The 20,927-nt window shown below is 36.2% G+C and overlaps 1 protein-coding gene across 1 annotated transcript in view; it reads left to right on the top strand.

Moving 5' to 3' along the window:
* LOC103563474 (uncharacterized) overlaps window positions 1–19,983 on the top strand; it is a 308,328-nt gene extending 288,345 nt beyond the window's left edge. Inside the window, exons 20-22 of the mRNA XM_070585104.1 lie at window positions 3,293–3,499; window positions 14,672–14,818; window positions 16,935–19,983. Of these exons, the coding sequence (XP_070441205.1) occupies window positions 3,293–3,499; window positions 14,672–14,809 (345 nt within the window). The 3' untranslated portion in view covers window positions 14,810–14,818; window positions 16,935–19,983. The remainder of the gene's footprint in view (window positions 1–3,292; window positions 3,500–14,671; window positions 14,819–16,934) is intronic.
* The last annotated feature ends 944 nt before the right edge of the window (window positions 19,984–20,927 follow it).

Genomic DNA, 20,927 nt, shown 5'->3' with positions numbered 1-20,927 from the left:
CCCTAAGGAAGGAAACTCGCCGCAGCAGAGCTGGAACGCACAGTGATGCTCAGAGGAGGCCTGCCCCAGTCAAAACTAGACAATGGATGGGTAGAGAATCTGGGTGCTTCTGAGAGGTAGCCTGGATATCAAAAAACAAGAAGGAAGGAGCAAGGGGAGCTACTCTGATTTCTTGTTTCAAATTCACCAGGGAGGAGAGTAAATAAAACTTGTGGAGTGAGGCCAGGAGTGTGGGGAATTCTGTGAGGAAGGAATAAGGATTATCTTCACATAGCTTTGTCTTTGGGCAAGTTGCTTGACGTTTTTGAGCCTCAGTTTCCTCCTCTATAAAATGGGAATAGTATACCAAGCTGACACAGTTGCAACATTAAATTAAAATATATATATATATATATATATATATACATATATAAAAATGTGTGTGTGTGTGTGTGTGTGTGTACCTACCCACCTTAAGGCCTGCCACTACATAATGCTGCCTTACTTTCCAGTGTGCCCACCCCTTTTTCTCCTCGATACTAGGTCAATCAAAGATGTCTTTGGGCAGAAGGCAATTCACTCCTCTCTTTCTTATGACTAGAGATGATTAAAAAGGAGAAGGAAAATGAAGTGTGTATCAAAGTAAATAAGAATTATTTTTAAAACTACTCTGCACAGATTACTACCCAAATTTTCAAGGTCACTTACCTTTCAAAAGGAATCAGCTTCCAAAACAAAAGTAACTGCCTTCCCGGCAAATGTGTACATATTCCTAGGCCTTTAAACATGCGAACGGTGTCCAGGGGGGCAACATGGGCTTGTTTTCTATTGCATTGTCAAGACAGAGAGGATGCCATCTCTCAAGGCTCATATCTAACTCCTGTGTCACCAGGACTTCCTGGAATGGTGGCGACCCTGTGGTTCTCTAGGACACGGCAGCCTTGTTCTCATCTCATTTCTTTTACTCTGCTTTCCTGAGGTTTAACCTGTTACCTCCAGAGGCTGTGAAACATCAGCAAATGGGCTGACTCTAAAACAGAGAAGGAGGGATGTATGTAATACCTGGCCTGTAGCTGTGTGAGCAGGGAGGGGAGCTAGGGGGCCTCCGTTCTGATCCTGCCTCCGCTCACAGAGTTCTTGAGGAGCCTGAAGAGCAGCCTGCCATCAGTCACCTCCTGATTCTACCTGGGGATATATGATTTTGCTTAACATCTCCACCAGACTATCTTGCAGATTAAGAGTTAATTATATAAATTGATTTATGTGCCCATAGTTGCTACTACAGTTTTGCATAGTTTAATGAGTTTCTCCTTTATACATATCCAATGCTGAGTTGGTTACTATCCTTCCCCAAACCTGCCTGCTTGCTCACTAAAGCCCTATTTCAGTGGCATTACTGGCCAGTGGTTCCTCCTGCTTGTTCTCGCCTTTGAGGCATCTCTTTCACTCACAGCTCTATCTAGCTAACCCCAAACTCTGATGGTTCTGCTTCAGAAAGAGAAATCATTGACTCTGTCTCCAATCCAATAACCACTGTCCAAATGCAGGGTTTCATCATATCCACTTGGCGAGAGGATCTCCAACCTCTCATCCTTCTGGGCTACCCTTCACACTGCCTTCGGCTCTGTTACTCTAAAATGCAAATCAAATCAAATCCGTCTTCTACCCAAAAACTTCTAGCAATTTTCTTCCTTTATGAATTACACTCAAAATGTCTTATTGCAGCAAATGGCATTTTCATAGCACCAAATTATGTTTCCAGCCTCACATCCTGGTCCTTACACCCCTCCTACAATCCAGTCCACTGGACCATACATTAGCCCTTTAACCCGCTAAGCACTTATGCATCTCAGTGCCATTATGAGCACTGCTCCTTTGCCAGATGCGCTTGTGCACTTTTCAGACCTGTTGAATTTCCCTAATGTTTTGAGACCCAACTCAGACCTCACCTCTTTGGTAAGGTTCCTTCTGCACACTCATTACGATCAAACTTGTTTTCGGTTAAATGTACACTAGTCTCTTACTGTGAATTCCTGCTAGATTATTCGCTCCTGAAGCATGTTTATGTTTTCTCAAAAACCTAACTTAGAATAAATCCTCAGTAAACTTCTGTTTTTAATTGCGTTAGACCTTGGTCTTTACTTTCCTTCAAGCCATTTCAAGACATTTACCGCTTCTCTACCTCGTCTTTCAGATTTTAATCATCCCTTTTTATTTTGAAAGAAAAAGTCACTAGCTAGAATCTTGGGAGTTTATTGCCAAGAATAAACTTGATAAATAGTAATTGTCCAGAATTTTCTTTCACATTATTAAATCTTTCCATATTTCTGAGGATTTCAGGTATTTGTAAATCATCTTAGGAGGGGTTAACTCTGGAGCACATATTTGATATGGACTTTCTGCAACAACAGATAACTGTTTGCTGGCCCAGAAAGAGCCGGTGAGGGAAGAAATCCATTGAATAATTTCCTCTATCTACTTTGGAAACTACTGGCATCTGTGAATATGGAAATTGGAAATTTTAGAAGCATCTATATAGCTCAGCGGTTATAGGAAAAGATAACAAAGATATCTGAAGTCTAGAAGGTTTATCAGTCTCAAACAAATTTTAGAGCCGTTTAGTCTAATTTCCATCGCCAATATTTTAAACAAGTAATAGAACACTGTCATTTCAATTCATTCATAATTCAATTTACGTTAATGAAGGCCCCACAGAGCATATTGTATTAGACAATAGAATTGTTACCTGAGAAATCCTACCAGAAAATAAAGTCCAGTAAGTACAAAAGTGAGGGTTGCCGCAAAGGAAAAAATACGAGGTAAACACATAGAGTATGCAAAAATCCTGCCCTGTGCACTTTAGTAAAACATATCTTTAGCTTATCTTGTATACTGTTTTGGTGACTTAGCACTTAGAACACTAAAGAAAAAAGAGCAAAGATTTATTTTGGACGGGAAAGCGCAAACACCCATTCATAAAACCATTCATAAGCATTTTTTTTTTTTAAATCAACACTGTCATTGTCGCAGCCTGCTTGATCTTCCTACTTTGGGTTAACGTAGGAGCCAATTACAGCTTCATCTGTGTAGAATTAACTTTATGAAGCACACACCGGGGATTTGTCTATCTTCACTATTTAGATATATGTCATAAAAATGTGCATGGAATGGAGTGCAGGCCCTGCAGATGGCAGAGACTTTCAGATTTATTGTAAAATCATTTAAAATTGGTTATGCTCTTGCCAGAAGTTAATTAATTTTTTTCTCTCCTTTTCTGGGGCTGGGGGGTGGGGGGGGATTTGTGTCTCACTAGGTGGCAGTGTACGATTATATCTGGAAAAGCCATGGCATCAAGTCCAGCATCTCTAGCTGTGACCTCCAACATCTAAATGAAATTTCTGAGTCTGCACTTGGTCCAGGAGATATTACTTCTCATGTGTCTATATACAACGTTTATCCCAGTGGGTTCCAAGAGCTTTACCGCCATTTTCTCAGACTGCCCGATGGTGCTATTGTTGAGGTATGTATATATGAAAATATTTGATGCAAATGCTGTGTGTATTGTAGTGCATGAATGTACATACACATGTGTGTGTGACTGTGTGTGTTTATACTTGATTTCAAAGACTTCTAAATTTTTTTGCAGATAATTTATAACTCATGTTTCTAATACCATAGTGGACTTGAAGATGTATTTTAGTGTTTTACTAAAGAAAAAAGACAGCATATACGAATAAAAATGTTTCTGCACATAGCTATGTGGAAGAGAGGCAGGAAATAAATCAAGTAAATTAATTCAGGATTCTGCCTGTGATAACTTAGACTCAGTTAACATTTGTAAACATCAGCAGGTTGATGAAGAAGGGGTTTTTGGGTTCGTGGACACTTCAGTGCCTCAGCAAAGTGTACAGCTCTTTGCTTAAATGATCTCACACAAAATGAATGAGATGGTGTCATTTCCTTTTTTTTCAATAAGAAAAATCTTAAAAAATAAAGAAAAGCCACCATCCTTAAATCTTTAAAAACTTTTTAATGTAGCATTTGACAAAGATCTCAAAGTGGTGTTTCCTCCTACAAAGTCGGAGTCTTTAGGTGAGCTGAGTTTGAGTTTAAAAAAAATTCTCACACCGCACCATAATCTCAGAATCCAAACTTCCTGGCATATTGAAATCAGAGGCTCAGTCTCATTAGCATCAATGTTGTTGAAGCATGGAACCAGGAAGATTGTTATTCTCCATTATTTGGTGGAAACTAAGGGTAGAGGAGAAGGAAAATTCAAATCTATATCATATTTTGATTCCTCGGTCTTGCTGGCACGCAAATCACCTAACAGTGGCACAAATCTAGTTGGTAAGAATTTAGCAGAACAAGAATATTCCTGTTCTCACCACACTTTCCCTATGGACTTTAGCCATTGTTGGTTTTTTTATGAAGTTGATGAAAGGGTGTCCTCATAAAAATCCCTTTGGAATATAACCTTGAAGAAATTTCAAATTGTTGGGAGCTCAGTCTTGCAGATAGGCAGCTTCTCCTTTCTTCTAGGCCAGCCCAGGACAGTGTTCGAGTACTGGAGTGACTCACATGGACACTCTGCTGAGAAAAGCACAGATGTGCCAGACAAGGTTCCCTACCACTTCACTTCCTCTCTCCCTTACCAAGCTGTGATATAAAAGGGAATCGTGCATATTGTAGCAAAACAGCAGGGGGGCTATAACTGTATTCCATGGAATTCTTTGGAGGGTTGGGTCACGCTTGCTCTTGGCACTTCTGCCTATGATCCTTTTCAGACTTCTGAAACACTGGCTTTAGAAATCTCCTCGTGGAACAAAACTGCCAAGGCTTATTATTATTTTTTGTAATTTGCACAGGCATGTGGTTAAATATGTGTGCACGCCACTTGCTGAAATAACTCAAGAAGCCAGGACTCCAGGGGTGTCTGCCCTTCTGCTATGAAACATCTTGTAGCTCTCAGGCTTTGGGACCTGAGTGGGAAATCCAGGTGTAAAGTGGCCTGTCCTCATGAGAGAGGGAGCAATCATCAGGGCCCTCGATTCACCCACTTCTGCGTTTGCTCCCGAACCATGGCTGAGTCATTTCCCACTACTCTGCTTACATCTGTATCTGTGAAACTGTGTTATGAACACTTAGACTACCTACCTCCTAGGGATTCAAGGCACATTGATGAAATAATATATGCAAAGTACTTTTAGCTCTTTTTTAAAAAAGGTGCAATAAAGATTACAAAGTATTATGGATCATGCAAATTTAAATTCATTCAACTTGTAAACATTTTTTCCAAGTACTAATAGTAGCATTATGCTAAAATAAAATAAACTCACTTTCCGGAGGATTGAGTGGTAGGGCAATAGATATCATTGACCCGTCTGACTTCCATTGCCTGTGTTTCCCACAGCATTATATGACAGTAATGGTAGAACTGAGATTCTAGCAAATATTAAACCCGCTCTCCCCCTTTTTCAGATCCCAGCAAATGCTCAGAGTCCTGCTCATTCTTAAGTCTGTACTCTAAACTCTACCCACTTCTTTCTTCATGCTTTACGTTACCTGCTTTCTGCTCTATGAAATCCATTTCAAACCAGCCTATTCCCTTTGCACCCTCTCTGGCACTTATCACAAGTACTAGATTTTATTCTTTAGCCTGTCCAAATGTGTTTCTGGTGTTAATTGTGTCTCCCAGAGAACAGGAACCATAAAACAATGCCAGTCTCAGAGCAAATTGAGATTAGGCAAATTTTCTTTCAGCTACTTGTCTGTCTAGTCAACAATCTTCCTACTTTCCCTTATATCTCTCCTGACCCCTAACAGGTACTGGCAGGTCTATTACTGAACTTTTGAGCTATAAAAGCTGAAACTGGAAGGGATTTGAGACTGGTCTTATGCAACCTCAGTGAGAAATAAAATTTATGCATTATCTTTCCCAAAGATGCATGCATTGTAAAGAAATTTAAAACATCAGCACCTAGGTACAGTCTACTTTCTGCATTAAAGAAATAGCCATTAGATTTTTAAAATTATGGTTTACAAGTAGTCACTATCTGGATTAAAGTTAACCTTTACCTTTGAGTTCCCTTTCTCTGTACTAGGTACATTGTTGATACTCAAGGAAGTCTATTAAATTGCATTGAATTTCTGGATGCCAAGTTGTGCGACATGATTGGTAATTAGGCACCATGAGATCCATTCCATCAATGCCCACAGTGTAGGAATTGAGGGAACCTATACTTAGGAAATGACCAGGCCTGCTTACAGATGCCTGTAAGATCCATGCCACATTTTGACTGGATATTCTGGTATGGGAAGAAACAGGTAGCTGTGTCTGAGCCTTACTTATTTGAAAATTAGATATAGCAACAAACATGAAACAAAATGGATGAAATTTTGCTTCACCCTTATAACCTGAACTCTGTTCTCTAAGGTTTCATGCTCAGTTTTAAACCCTTATCTAGTATCTAAGTTCTTTTTGCATTTAACAGAATTCTAACTAGTGACAAGAGTGATTTCTAACCCTCTTCTTATTCTGATATGAAATATAGGTCATATATTAACCTTTTCTTTTTTTTCTAAATAAAACTCTAGCAATTTGACTTGAGCAAATTACCTTCAAGTTTTTATTTTTGCGGAAAGCCGTGCTTTTGGAACAGAATGATTTCTGCACTTTTAAAGAGCTCAGATTTCACCAGTCTGAAACAGAAGTTACATTCCAAATGACCTTTCCTATGGATTTGTATTCGCCATTTTTTTCATCCAGGCCCGTGACCCAAGGTGACACGGCTCTTACATATTGTATTATACATATTTTGCTTTACAAAATAAAATCCCCTCCACGCTTGTCACGGATGGTCATTAGTCTACCAGGAGGGGAGAACAGCTCCTTAATTCTATTTTTTTCATCCCTTCTGAGCTCAGCGACTTTATAGATTCCCCGCAGAGCGACGCTTTGTCTCTGTTCTGTAGGTAGGAATATCTGTTGAGGTTTTTTTAAGTACAAAGTTACTCTAAAGTTTTTAGTGCTACAAAACCTAGAAACCAGGCAAGAGTAGTGCAGATTCATCAACTCACAAATAAGCTTCCTGATCCCAGGGTATTCGCCGCAATTAAGAAAGTCCTTGGAGCATTAGTTGGGGTGGAATGGGAGAAGGGTTTTTTTGTCATTAGAGGCAGTGTCGCCTGGTGGTCTTGGCGGAGAAGAGGGAGTCAGGAACTCAGCGATCTGATGGAGGCTCCGAGAGGCCCTGCTGTGCGCTCCAGGCCAGTCTTGCATCCTCAGGAGGACGGGCTCACCTACTTTGAATCTCCCGTCTGAAGAGCTCCTTACCCAGGGCCAGGAGATGCACAGCAGGAAGCCTGATTCCTTGTCTGCAAAATGAGAATATTAATACTTTCCTAAATAACAGATTAACCAATTAGTGATTGCTAAGTGCTCTGCTGATAGAAAGCAGCAGGAAGAAGAAAGGCAAAAACGAAAAACGGCAACTATTTTATTATTAAATGGGTTTCACTCCGTTCTGTATTTTTCTTCTGCTCCTGGAATTGTGACCATAAAGTGCAAAGAGCAGGTAGACAGACTGAAGCTCACCTTTATTTCCCTCAACAAGAAGACGGCAGATGAGACCAACATTATCTTGCAAGTCTTCATGAAGCTTTGAATAAGCGGGGGGAAGCACATTTTGTCCTTGAATCGATAAATTGCAGGGCAAAACATCATACAAAATAACGGAGTTTTCAGCGTTAACTCTTCTATTTTAATATCTTTCAGAAAAGATTATTAATGTATTTGGAAATTCCCATATCCGTCTTCTACAATGACCAATTTGCAATCTGTGTGTGTGTGCAAGACACAGAGAAAAAAATACACAATAACATGGGAAAGAAATCAATAGGAAAATACAGAAAAATTAGGGGCTATAGAAAATAATCATTAAACATATAGAAATTGTTGATGATAGCTTAACATTTCCAAGGGGAAAACTCCTCCATCCAGTTTTTTCTTTTGTTGAAAGTCATTGCACATGGGAAGGAACAAAGCCATCCTTGTGTTTCTCATTGTGCACAGTTTTAGGCTATCCTAAAGAAAATATTAACATTAATTCATTCATGCAAATGGAAGGAAGTCATGTTTTCATACCCCAAATTAGAACACTTTACATCTTGTAGCCAAGACCTGCATAAGATGATCCAGTCTGTCCTTTTGGCACATTTGCTTACATGACAATATTGGAAATATATGTTAAAATGAAGTAGTAATAGCAATCATTATGGCTTTGCATAAAATATTGCTAAAAATGTCAAGTCCACTAATATCTTTTATTCCTGGTTTTCAAATTCAACCTTAACAGTTGCGACTTGTATTGATTTTTTTTAGTAAGGGCCTGATACCATTTTGCCTTTTCCTTTCACTAAGAGTGATTGGCCGTTTTAGTAAACTGTAGAGGGTCATCATTTTCTTATATCTAAAACTTAGACGCTATTATAAGAACGTATTTAAAAAATGAGAATACAAGAACAAGGAAGAATGCAATTACCAGACTAGTATTAGAATAATGTCACTACGAGGCATTTTCCTGTCATACTACCATGAAAAGTCTTAAATAGACACATTTACTAATCATTTAAATATATACACACATACACATATATATGTATAGGAATTTCTCTCTCTGTAAAAATTACTTGACAAAATTATTATTCCCATATGTATGTGTCAAAATAAGTGATCTTATTTGTCTATAATAATTAGGTCAATGTGACTTGCTATCAAATGGTTTGCTTTTCAGAAAACTAAGCTAGACAATACTCACCTAAGGGTTACTTTATCATTTGTATATACATTATTGGTAACCTTTGGGAGGAAAAATTGCACATTTTTTTAATTAGCACACTATAATTTTTAAATAAATACTAAGGATTTCTGACATATTTTCAGGAAATGTAGTTATTTACTTTTAAAAAGCTATTTCAGTCACATAAAAAATGTTAACTTTCAATGACTAAGTTAATTTTAGTATAATTGTTTATTTTCCTTAGAAAATCATGAAGAATTGTTTTGATTCTATTTGTTCTATATTGAGATGTGATTTTTAGAAAGATTTTAGAGATTCTACAGGTCTTTTCTAAAATAACTACTCTTGTCCAATCTTATAAAATATTAAATTTCTCTATACTTCATTTGTACTCATAATTCGAGACAACCTTTAATTAACAATTTGTTTTTTTCCAGACCTCATATTTTTTATTTGTGTATATTAAAAACAAGAATGATCAGATACATATTTTTGAAAATGCCTACACTTAAAATAATTTTCAGCATCTTAGATTTCATTTGAATCTCAAAAGACTTGGAATTTATGAAAGCTATAGAAGAAGATTTATTCTATTCTTATATTCATATATCTATCAGAAATATACATTGACATATGATATAGTGCAGAAAAAATTTTCTGGGGATTCTAAGTCATAGGAAATATTTTAAAAGGTATATTAAATGTAAAGCAGTTTTAAAAATAAGCCTTGACATATTAACTAAAACATGTGGTTAAATGTCTAATATAAACATTATAGAGGGGGGAGAATTAAATCTTTATTGCACAATTGATAAAGATTGAATATTTTACCTTGAATGAAAATACGTTCATTTTTACTTCTGTATATTTTTCTCTCTTCTTGAATTGGATTTTGGAAACCATATCTTGAAGGGTGACCTTCTAAATGTGAAAAATATTTTCATGCTTCTTTTTTTTATTCATCTTAAGTTATTATAACTTTGGAAAAATATTGAGTCTTTGCATCATAAATATGTTTTAAATCCGTGTATCCAAACATCAATGCTGGAGATGAGCGTTTTCAGAATCTGCCATGATGCTACTGATCTGTGATTTTATCTTGACTCCATTTGACAAGGCTGCCCAATACAGATTTCTTAAAAAGCTGAAGATAATTCACTCCTGAAAAAAAAATAGCAGAAAAAACCTAAACATAATTATTTTTTCTTATATTTATGTGCAGAAATATTACCAAATTTTTGGGGGTGCATTTTGTAATTGTGTCAATATTAATCTAAGAACTGTCTACACATGTATTGATTTTTTATAATAATCCATAGATATAGAAGTATTAGTTTCTCCTTTTTAGCTTATGGAGCAAATTCTTCCATAATTACCTGAAACAATTATTTAATGAAAATATGCTAAAACAATGTGAAAACCCAGCTTAGTGTCAGTTATTTTTACATATTTGTATCCTATAAATTATTTTTAAACTCACTTACATTTTCTAAAACACTGACATAAAATCATATAAGTTTATTTTATGTGCAAAATGACGTAGAGTATGCTGAATGACACTTAAAAGAATGAAACAGTAACAGAAGGTTATTTTCTGAAGCACTCTTGACACTAATGCTAAATTACAACTTGGAAACATCTAGCATTTTTACCTTTATGAGAAAAGGCTTTTTACATATTTAACATAATTTCAGGGAAAATAAACTGGAATTATGGTTAAAGATATGTACACTGTAACCAAAGGGCATTTGTATTCCCCTGTAGAATACTTACAATGATTTTATTGCCATTTTGTGTCATTTTCTAAAGGATATAAAATACAGCCAGTAAACAAACTAGACTTTAGATTTAAGGTGACAGCTGCTCCTTCAGAAGCAATATTCAGATATTTAATCGTAACAACATTGAATATTTTACAACCAAGCAAAGTACACTTTTGCAAAAATGAAAGGACTATGTGCTTTGGCTTATAATTTTCGCAGTTGTGATGATCAACACAGCCGCCACTGCCGCCAACACCCCGCCATCTAAATCCCAGAGAATTAATCCCAATGTGGGCCCTAATTTAACTGCCTGAGGAAATTAACATTCATGCTCTACTTTTTCAAAATGCAAAACATCCTTTCTCTAAAATAGTGTCGATTCAACCTATTCCTTTCACAGAGTGTCGTATTATTTCTAGGTCTACTTTTGAAATCTACAGCTGTAATCTAATTTTAATAGCCTCTTTGCCCCTAGTTCAGATGGCTGTACTTCAGGTGTAGGGATCTGAATTCAGCTGAGGAAAACTTTCATTTCATTACAGAGCCATAATGGGTTTCACAAGGCTTCCAAATATTGCTGTGTTGCTGCAGTCAGTGAATTAGTGCTATGCATACGTGAGTTTTGTATTAAGTGGGTAAATTAAATTAAAATCTATACGGAATGTTGTATATATTTTATTATTCCTCCTTGTCGTCCTCCTTACCATGTTTATAACGGCCTCTCACTGAAGCTTTGTCAAGGTGCTTTCTGGCTAGCTGGGTATAACCCATTCCACCAGAGAGAGTGTAAGTAAAATCAACTTCATTTTTCCGATTAAACACATGAGGATCTATTTACTCTTATTAGCAGACAATTCACTATCTCTTTCTTGAGGCCTGTTTTAGCCACACAATTTCTAAGAAATCCAGGGACTTCTTTATACCCAAAGAGGACCAGTCCTGCTTCAAGCACAAGGCAGAAGGAATTTACCTGTGTGCTGTTGCCTCCACGGCCTCGGGTGTCAGTGTTGAACACTAGTGCCACACAACATGATAGATCCTTTACCTCTGCAGAAATCCTTCGTCAGTCACACTGCCTGGCAATGCCACAGAGATGTCCCAAGCTTGCACTCTATTCATCCACAGTCATAAATTTCTAACACCAGGATGGGGAGGTCCTGAGTGGCTTCAGTGACTTCAGCCTCAGCCACATAGTGTGCCAGAACTAGTTTTCCTCCCAAAAAGTTGATTGTAAGAAGTTTTGACCATCTTTTGTTGTTGTTTTTGCTTTTATGAAGAAGTAGAATTTGAAGTTCCCTACTTGACCATTTTTATTAATGTTCCATATTATTTCATAAGGCTAGATTCTGATAGTGGAAATACTAGACCAAAGAATGTGAGAATTTAAAAGGATAGATATTTACACGTATATTTGTTATATATTTAAGTGTAAAATATATATACATATATAGGTGTTATATATTTAGGTGTAATATCTATCTATCTATATATAGATATATAGATAGATAGATAGATAGATCTGCACATCCAAATTACCTTCCAGAAAAGATGAACAAATATATAGCCACAACTGCATTGAATGAAAAGGTTGCCCAACATTTTGGCAACCTTTTTGGCTATAGCCACACAAACTATGCTCTCTACTACTTAATGAGCTAGTACTATGTTTGAAATATGAGAGCACATGGATATCATAGTTCATCATCATTTTCTACCTTCAAAAAATGCTACATGACTAGATTGTATTTTTGTTTATTTTCAGAGCATCACATATATTAAGCAGAAGTTTCTCATGAGATATTAGTTGTTTGTACATTTATTTTCTAGCAACATTTCTTACCAATAATCAATGAAACCCATAAAATAAAATAAGAAATATGATTATACTGTTATGTTATTTTTCTAGCTCAAATCAATTGAAATAAATGACTGTGAACAAACTGATAAAATTAAAAATATTCTAAGGTCACTTTATAATCACATTACAATTGGAAAGTGAACTGTCTTGCATAACAGTTAACACAGAAGTGACAAGTAAGTTTCCTTAACAATCATAATTAAGGCTAGTCATATTTTTATTCGCTCCCCTCTAAACTTATCAGGCCAACATATATTTGTTAATTTGATGTATATTCACATATACTTACAAGTCATTTTATAAAAGTGCGTTTTTGATATTTTATGGTGGCAGCTGTGATGAGGACAGGGGAAGAGTTAAAATTGCAGGAGCAAATTAGAAGGACCAGTGTGACCCTAAAGGCTACGTGCTGTTGGTCCATGGCCCAGCTGTTGTGCAGCAGGGTAGAGAAATGCTTCCAGGTCATTAGTTCAGATGATAATGGGGGAAGTTCCTCAAATCTTCAGCAAGCAAAACTATCCCTAATCCCACATCCCCTGGACACTTTAAGGAATTCCTAACAATAAAGGCATACTACTGAGTAAGGAGACATCCCAATAATTCATTTCCTAGAAGATAAAGTGATGATTGAATGTTACTCTGAATCTAATTCTGCACAACAAAGACAGATTGTAAACTTAGGAGAAACTGACTCTGTCATTTTGAAATTCCTAATTCCGGTGGAGCCTGCATGCCACCCAAATTGAAATTGGGAAAGTGCCTCTCAGAAGTTTCAAGAACAATTGACATGATCCACCAGATGAGGATCTAAAAGGAAAAGTATCTCAAGAGGCGTGGACAAAGCTCTAGACCTGCGATTCTGACTTGCATTTTTAGAGATGGTTAAGAAGAATGACAGGGAAGCAAGTAATGAAAAAGGGCCAGAAAATTTTAGGTACCAGTGGGGGCAGTGAACTTGAAGAAGACTTGGCAAGAGAGATTCAACAAGAAAGGAAAAATCAAGATGTCCAAAGATATTTATTTTCCTCAGTACTATTCAGTTGTATATGTCAAGTATCTAACCTATTTCTGCTTAATCACAAAGGTATTTATTAACTCACGCAAGCGGAAATTATGGTAGATATTCTGGTGGAATGGCTGAATTCAGGAGTTCCAAGGATGTTATCAAAAATCTCTCCCTCCCTGCCTCTCTTTCTTCTCTGTCTCTCTCCTGTTTTCATCTGTGTTGGCTTCATTCTTGGGTATTTTTTTTTTTCATATGGTCCATACCTCCAGGCTTTTATCGTTCCTAGTACTTGTTATCTTGGAAGGACATTTTCTTTTCCAGTATCCTAATCTGTACTCTTCTCTCATTTGCTCCCCACCCCCCGGAAAGAGGCTTTCTGATTGGCTAGCTGTATGATTTATAGCCCCATTAGGAGATGGAAGAGTAGTTCTATAAAGAGAAAATGGCTCTGTAACCAAAAGAAGAGCTTGTCAGATAAGCAGATTTCTTCTTTGCTATCCAGAGAAATGCACGCAGTTTGCCAATGTAGATGTAGTGTTGTTTCCTGTCTTTCTCATCAGGATAACCTCCAGTTCAAGAGGCCATTCGTTCTGGGGAAAAAAATTCTCCAGCAGAATGCTTGGAAATGTTAGATACCTGCAAGATGTAGGCGAGACTTCTGAAGTCAGTGAAATTGATGATTATTGTAGACATCCCAGGAATAAACCCAAACTGTGTGTGACGAATGAAACAGGATATTGGCATGGTTGCTAGTTGTGTCCAAAGATAATTAGTCTTGTGTATACAGATGAGTTCCTACTAAAAGGAATGTCATCCTGTATTTTCTCCCAACAGCTTTTTTTTAAATCCATTTCATCACACAAAAGTTATTAAAGGTAAAAAAGAAAATCTGAGTCTTGTATTTGATTTTGGCATTTTTTGGTTTCATAGAATTAGGATAATTCACTCTTCAAGTGTGTTTTAGTTGCTAAAATTAAGACCTATGTTCCATATTAGTAAATATTATACAAATTTTAATTCGTATTTTTGGTGTGTTGTAAAATTATTGTTAAAGTCAGAAATGGAATCAAACCATAAAACCTAAATTTTAAGCTTCTGTTCAACTGTAGAATTAGGTCAACAATATGGCATTTCAGGGTATTTCCAAGCTGTAATATCTTCAGAGAAAAAGCAGGAAAAAAAATTGTAGCTTTGGTTCATTCCACCTAAATATTTCTTTGAAACATAGTAAGTTAATACGTGCCGTTTTATCACCACTTTTCAGGTTTTTGGTGATATCAGCAGCTTAAAGTTTATCCCCAGTGAACTGGTCGCAGCTATTCAGGAGCATGTAAGTGAAATGGACAGTACACTGGAAGACTCCTTTGATATTAAATCAAGAGAAATGAAAAGAACCCATTGAAATAAACAGGTACTTTTCCCACTGATTAAATATTCAGCTCATTGGTGTACGTGAGTGCATCAACTAAGAAGGAGCCATCAGGTGCTGTTGCCTTCTTGTTTTCTTAAAGCTTCACCGTGGTGCACAAGTCGTGGTGAGAAGACAAAGTGCAACTTTCTTTTCATTCTCCTGCCTTATAGTACATACTTTACTAAAAGTCAGTAACCAGTACTGGAAACCACAGCTGGAAGTCATGATCATCTATGTATGTTTTCAGAGAGTGTAGAATCCTGCTAATCTTCGTTAGCTCAGAAAGAGCTATCTGGCTATGGCGGAATTTGAACAGGGATAGGATACCATTTTTCACATTCTTTTACAGCGGCACTCTTTCATTTGGAGGGAATCAGGGAAATGGCTAGAAGATGCTATAACATACCTTAAATAAATCCCCTCTGCCTTTCACTTAGCTGGAAATTTTCCCTTTTTTTTCCAGAAGAAACTTCAAGGAAAAATATGGAAAAATTAAATAGCAATAAAAGCATCAAGTCACTTGAATGAGTCGTTTTGCAGAGCATATATTTTGTATTCTAAATAACAACAACTAGCTCCAAACTGGCTGGCTCAGATCTGGACTCCTTGCATATAGCTCAACTCTTCCTAAAGGGATCAAAGCAGCATGCTCCCCTTTCCAGTTCTTATATTATCCCTTTTTCTCTTTACTCCGTTGCCCTCCTCTCTTTCAACTGAAGGTTTGGAGTAGGATTTATGATCACAAATGGACAATGAACTGTCAGAGGGTCGATGGGTCATAAAAAATCCTGTGCCATTAAGAATCCTTTGTCCTCATTATAGAGCAATACATACAGTGGCTATCTAGGCCCTCCCTCTGATCTTCTTCTGCACCTTTAAGGAAGGGTGAGCAGATGTTTTAGCCGCTTCTCCCAATCGGAAGGCAATGTTTATTACAGGGATCAAAATTGATACCTGTAACTGAAAAGCACGTGAACATACCCGATCCTGGTGATTTTTCAATCCCCGCATTTATTCATTGTGTATTATGACATCTCCAGTCTAACATAAGACATTTGTATTCAGGGTTATGCTAGATGTTCCCTTTCGTGGAAATTAGCATATGTATGTACTGTCTATACTTTTCATCCTCTATTGTTATTGATGGACGATCAACATACACGAAAAGCTGTCAACAGATCTCAACTTTACAGAAACTAATAAACATACTAAACATGTTTTAATAGCTTAAACTATTGCACCTACACACCTCAGGCAGCTAGACTCTTCCTTCAGGATGATATTTGAATGTCGCCATCACTGACTTCTTTCCTTCCTCACCTCCACTCTTACAAGTATAATTACTCATAGCTTTGACCACCAGGCACTTACCTCCGCTTTCACTAAACAGTTTTGTATTCTAATTACATGCTTTTGCCTTTAGTTACCCGTGCAGAGAATTTTTCAAATGTGTCTTCCTATTAACAGATCTTAGAATAGTGCTTGACACTATGCAGGGGCTCAATAAATATTTACCGTTCGAAAGATGGTGTGAAGGAGAAGGGGGTGCAGATTTGGGCCATGTCTTTATTATGTTCTCATTTATAGTATAAAGAAGGCTAAAAAGAAATGGGGCCAGATACCATAAAACAAATTCTATGATAGACCGGTATCATCCCAAAATAGACTGAGAAGGAATAACTGTATATGTATACCTGAGTAGATTTCTGCATCTTAAGCTGTATTTCATTAAATTATTGGGTCAAATGGATAAAGCAAATTTAGTTGAATAAGTGATATAGAAGTTTTTTTACTTAGCTGTCATTTGCTTAACTGAATCAATAAAAATACCTATCTATTTTGTAGGGTTGTCACTTTTATCATACTTCCCTCACTAAAGTTTAAGCTCTATAAGGGAAGGGATCATCTGCTTTATTTACTGTGACCCTTCCCAGGCCTTAATACTATCCTTTGAACTAGTAAGTGCTCAATAAATTTTTGTTGGATGAAAGAATAAACTGATAGGCCAAGTTTCACTTAACTTTATATTTAACGTACTACACGACAGTGAATTGAATGAACAATACAGAGATCATCGGTCAATTGATATTTTTCTTTTTTTGTGTGTTTCCTTTAGGAATTGGTGGCTCCAATGGAAGGATGAGGATAAATTAAAAAAACAATATTTTCTGGCCCCTGAAGGATGCCCATGGCCGTAGCACATTTCCTAATCTAAGGAGTCTCCTGCTACATTAGTGCAAAGCATGAGTTGTTCAGTATTTTAAAATGCTAGTCTATAGAGTGTTTTGTTACTTCTGTTGTGTTATATTTGTTTTCCTTGCCGTTGAACTTATCTACTGAGCATTAAGTATAAAGTAACTGATTCAACATACGAGTTAGTCTAAGACTTTCTCGACATTAGATAGACATACATATATGTATATAAGTATGGTGGGTAGAGGTTTGCTAACACGATTTTTCAAGAGTTCTCTCTTTTTGTTGAAAAGGACCTTTCTAATGTTCCTGGGCTCAGCGCTGTAACTCAGTCCAAAATTGAAATAAGATTTTGGTATTGTCTCACTTCTGAAGTAAATACCGCATTTGCATTGGCATTGAAATGACCTATTTATTTAGATTTTTTTGGATGTACATGTATGGTGAGGTTCTTAAGAGAAAAATAGAAAAAGAAAAAATGAACTTTTTATCCTTACAATCAATTCCTCTCATTTTATATGGCCCTATTATAGCACTTCTGCAAATAATAATTCCACAGGTAAGGAGAGACGGGGTGGTCTTTGTAAACAAATGCTTCTAACAGAGTTCTAACACGAGTCCCCAGTATACTATCCCCTTATCAGTGTACACATATTTATACACAGTTATTTCAAAATTTAAGATATATATATATATATTCACTGTGTATTCAATCATTAGTTTTTCTCAGTATAGTGAGGATAATTTATAATGCTAATAATTATTTTTCAAAAGTCTATTAGTAAAACAATTGCTTTGCTTATAAACTCATATTTTCTCAATGATTTAATTGGTAATTCATTTCTAGTATTATATTTTTTAGTTACTAATTGACTTGTGTCATTCAGATTGATACATTTTCTCATATAGACATAAGAGACACTGCAAAATATGGTTATAATTGAAAACTATACATTAAAAATGTCCTTTTGGTAGATCTTTTTTGTTAGTACCCACTGTGCTCATATTGCCTAAATAGATTATCAATTTGAAATTAAATTCTATTAAGGAATAAAAATATAAATAAGAAGGAATTAAAAATTTAGATGCTTGCTATAAATTTAAAAGTGAGATCTATTAAATGTTCTTTATATTAAGCTCAGTGACAATAGATAGATTACACTAAGTGTCAGTTAAGCAAGTGGATGAAAAATGAGTACTTTTCATCCTTCAGTTAAATATAGTGCTAAGCGGTATGTGCTAGCGTTAAAAGCAAATTACTTACCACTTCAACAATCACAGCGTGAGGGCCTTCTATTGGAAGCTGTATTTCCAGTCTTTCTTGGTCCTCAGTTTTATTAAATAAATCAACTGATAATGCTTGGATAAGTGAAGGAAAAAGGCTTGATGGCACTATGGCCTTTTCAGTTTATATATGCTTATTCAAGATGTTTCCAAAATGACCTTTTCTCTTTACTTTAGTCACTAAGAATTCACTTACACATACCCACACACATACATATGCACACACACAATGTTATCTAGTTCAACTTCCTATGCGAAGCACAAATCCCTTCCACTACATCAGTTGACCATCCAGCTTAATCTTAAACCCCGCTAGGGATGAGAAAATCACACTCCAGATGAGAACTCTTACTACTAGGAATTCCTTCCAATAGCTTCAAAACAGCTATTACTGAGTTTGAGACTTTTGTGAAAAGCTGCTATAGCAGCTTAGAGCCCTGGCAAATGGTAGGTCCTAACTAAATAGTAGTTGACTGAGTGAAATAAAGTAAGTCTTGTCTTTTTTTTTAATCCAAATTCTTTTCTTTTGAATACCGTGCGTTTACACATGTTTTCCTTTCTGTGACTAATGAGGAGTCGCGGGTGGGGAGAACAGATAGACTCAAGGGTGAAGAAGGTAACATTGGACACTCCCTCCAGGGATGCAGGAAAAGTTCCACCGCCCTACAGAAATATATTGAATTTTTACTTATTCTACCGATGTCTGCAATGCTTTAAATAGGATCAAATATCTGTGTTACACAGTGAGCCATTGGTCTTGTGTCATGAACACAGAGACCTGGCAGATGGAGGGTCTGCTTGATCTTGGACCTGAGGACCTGTGAAGCATCGGGATAGATTGGAATTTAGGGGCCTTTCTCTTATTGATTTTCGTACTTTATTGAAACCCTGAGAGGAGCAGGAAATCTTTCCTAAAGTAATCTAAATTCCTTAAGGATAATTTCTCCAATGTCTGTGTCATAATAAGAACTCAGTAAATGTATGATCAATGGATGGATGAATGAATGAATGAGAGAGTACAGCATGGTGGTTAAATGCTGGGGCTCTGGAGTTTCATCCAGGCTGAAATCCTGCTCCATAACCTACTAGCTATGTGACCTTGGACAAATTACTCAACGTCACTGAGAGATGTCAAATAGTACTTGCTAATCCAATAATATAATTAGTATACGTGGTTTTGGGATTGCATGATTGGAGAGAATATCTTCAATATCCGAATATCTGATGCACTCTATCCACTTCAGTCCTGGAGAGGGCCTTCCTCACAATGCTTACCTGGTCCTAAGCTGACCCCATGGGATGTTGACAGCTGTTTGGTCAGAAAGACAGCTTAACAGGGCATCAGCTGAGCTCCAAAAGGTAAATTACTATTAGGTAATGCACCTAAGGTTCTTTTTCTTCCGAGGCTGACTATATACTTTCAGTTCAGCCTTTCTTTGAATGGTCTTGGTTGCCCTGCCTCAGTTATTCAATGAATTCTATGATTGATGTGTATATGTAGCGTGGTTTTCTTAACAATCCCGCTTCATGAGGCATCAAATGTAGTTCCAACAAACCTCTCATGTGGGATTATATCGGTGTCCACTTCACAGGGTTGTCATGAGGAATAGCAGAGATGATGAAGGGAACATATTAGCTATTGAGATTGGCTAAGCAAATAATGAAGGAAAGAAGAAAAGAAATAAAAATGAAGAAAGGGGTAGGGAAAGAAGAAATGGAAAGATGAAAGGAAAGAAAGAATAAATTTCTAGAAATAAGATTATTAAATTAATGGCTAGCTCATTTTAAATTTTAATATATATTAATTGTATTTCAGAAATATTATACCAATTTCCACTTCAACCATAAATGGTAATTAGATAAAATTTTTCTCCAGACTGTTACCAATAATGGACATTAATTGTAAAAATACTTTCCTACTGAAAAGGTGAAAAATATTTTACTATAAATGTTATGTTGTGTGGTTATTAAAAATTTATAGTTTCACTGTTGGAACTCCTATTTTCTTATTGATTTATGATAGCTCTTTATATATTAAGTGCAGTGAAACTTTGTATATAGTGATTTCACCAAACTATACCAGGGCCATAAGTTGTTAATTTGCTTTAATATATATCTTGGCATTTAGAAATTCTACATTTTTATCTAATTTAATCTGTAAAGTTTGTTCCCTGTTGCCTTAACATAGTGTATTAATAGTTTGTCCTTTCTCATATTTTGAAATCCCACTTTTATTATATAATAAGCACATGTAGGTTATATATTTTTTTCCTTGAAAGTGTTGTCATTCAATTGATTTATTGTCTATTCTCATGCTAGTATCAGATTCCATTAGTTAATGTAGCAGGGGCAACTTATGATAAAACTGCACACTACTAAGAAAGACTTGCTAGTAACATGGGAAGACTGAGTATGAAGAGAAGAGAGCACAATATGAAGAGGAATATTGGACCTAAGTAATGGATACATGAGAATTCATTAGATACTATTTTTTCCTACTCTTGAATATGTTTGAAATTTTTCATAACAATAAATAAAGATGACTGATGATGCACAATAGGGAGAGGTGATACCAGGGAGTCTCTTTATTAGGTGTGAACATAGCTATAGTTGATCAAGAAATCTATAAACA

The sequence above is a fragment of the Equus przewalskii genome, chromosome 19, assembly GCF_037783145.1.
Source record: "Equus przewalskii isolate Varuska chromosome 19, EquPr2, whole genome shotgun sequence".
In the NCBI taxonomy this organism is placed as follows: Eukaryota; Metazoa; Chordata; class Mammalia; order Perissodactyla; family Equidae; genus Equus; species Equus przewalskii.
This window is presented reverse-complemented; position numbering and strand designations above follow the sequence as displayed.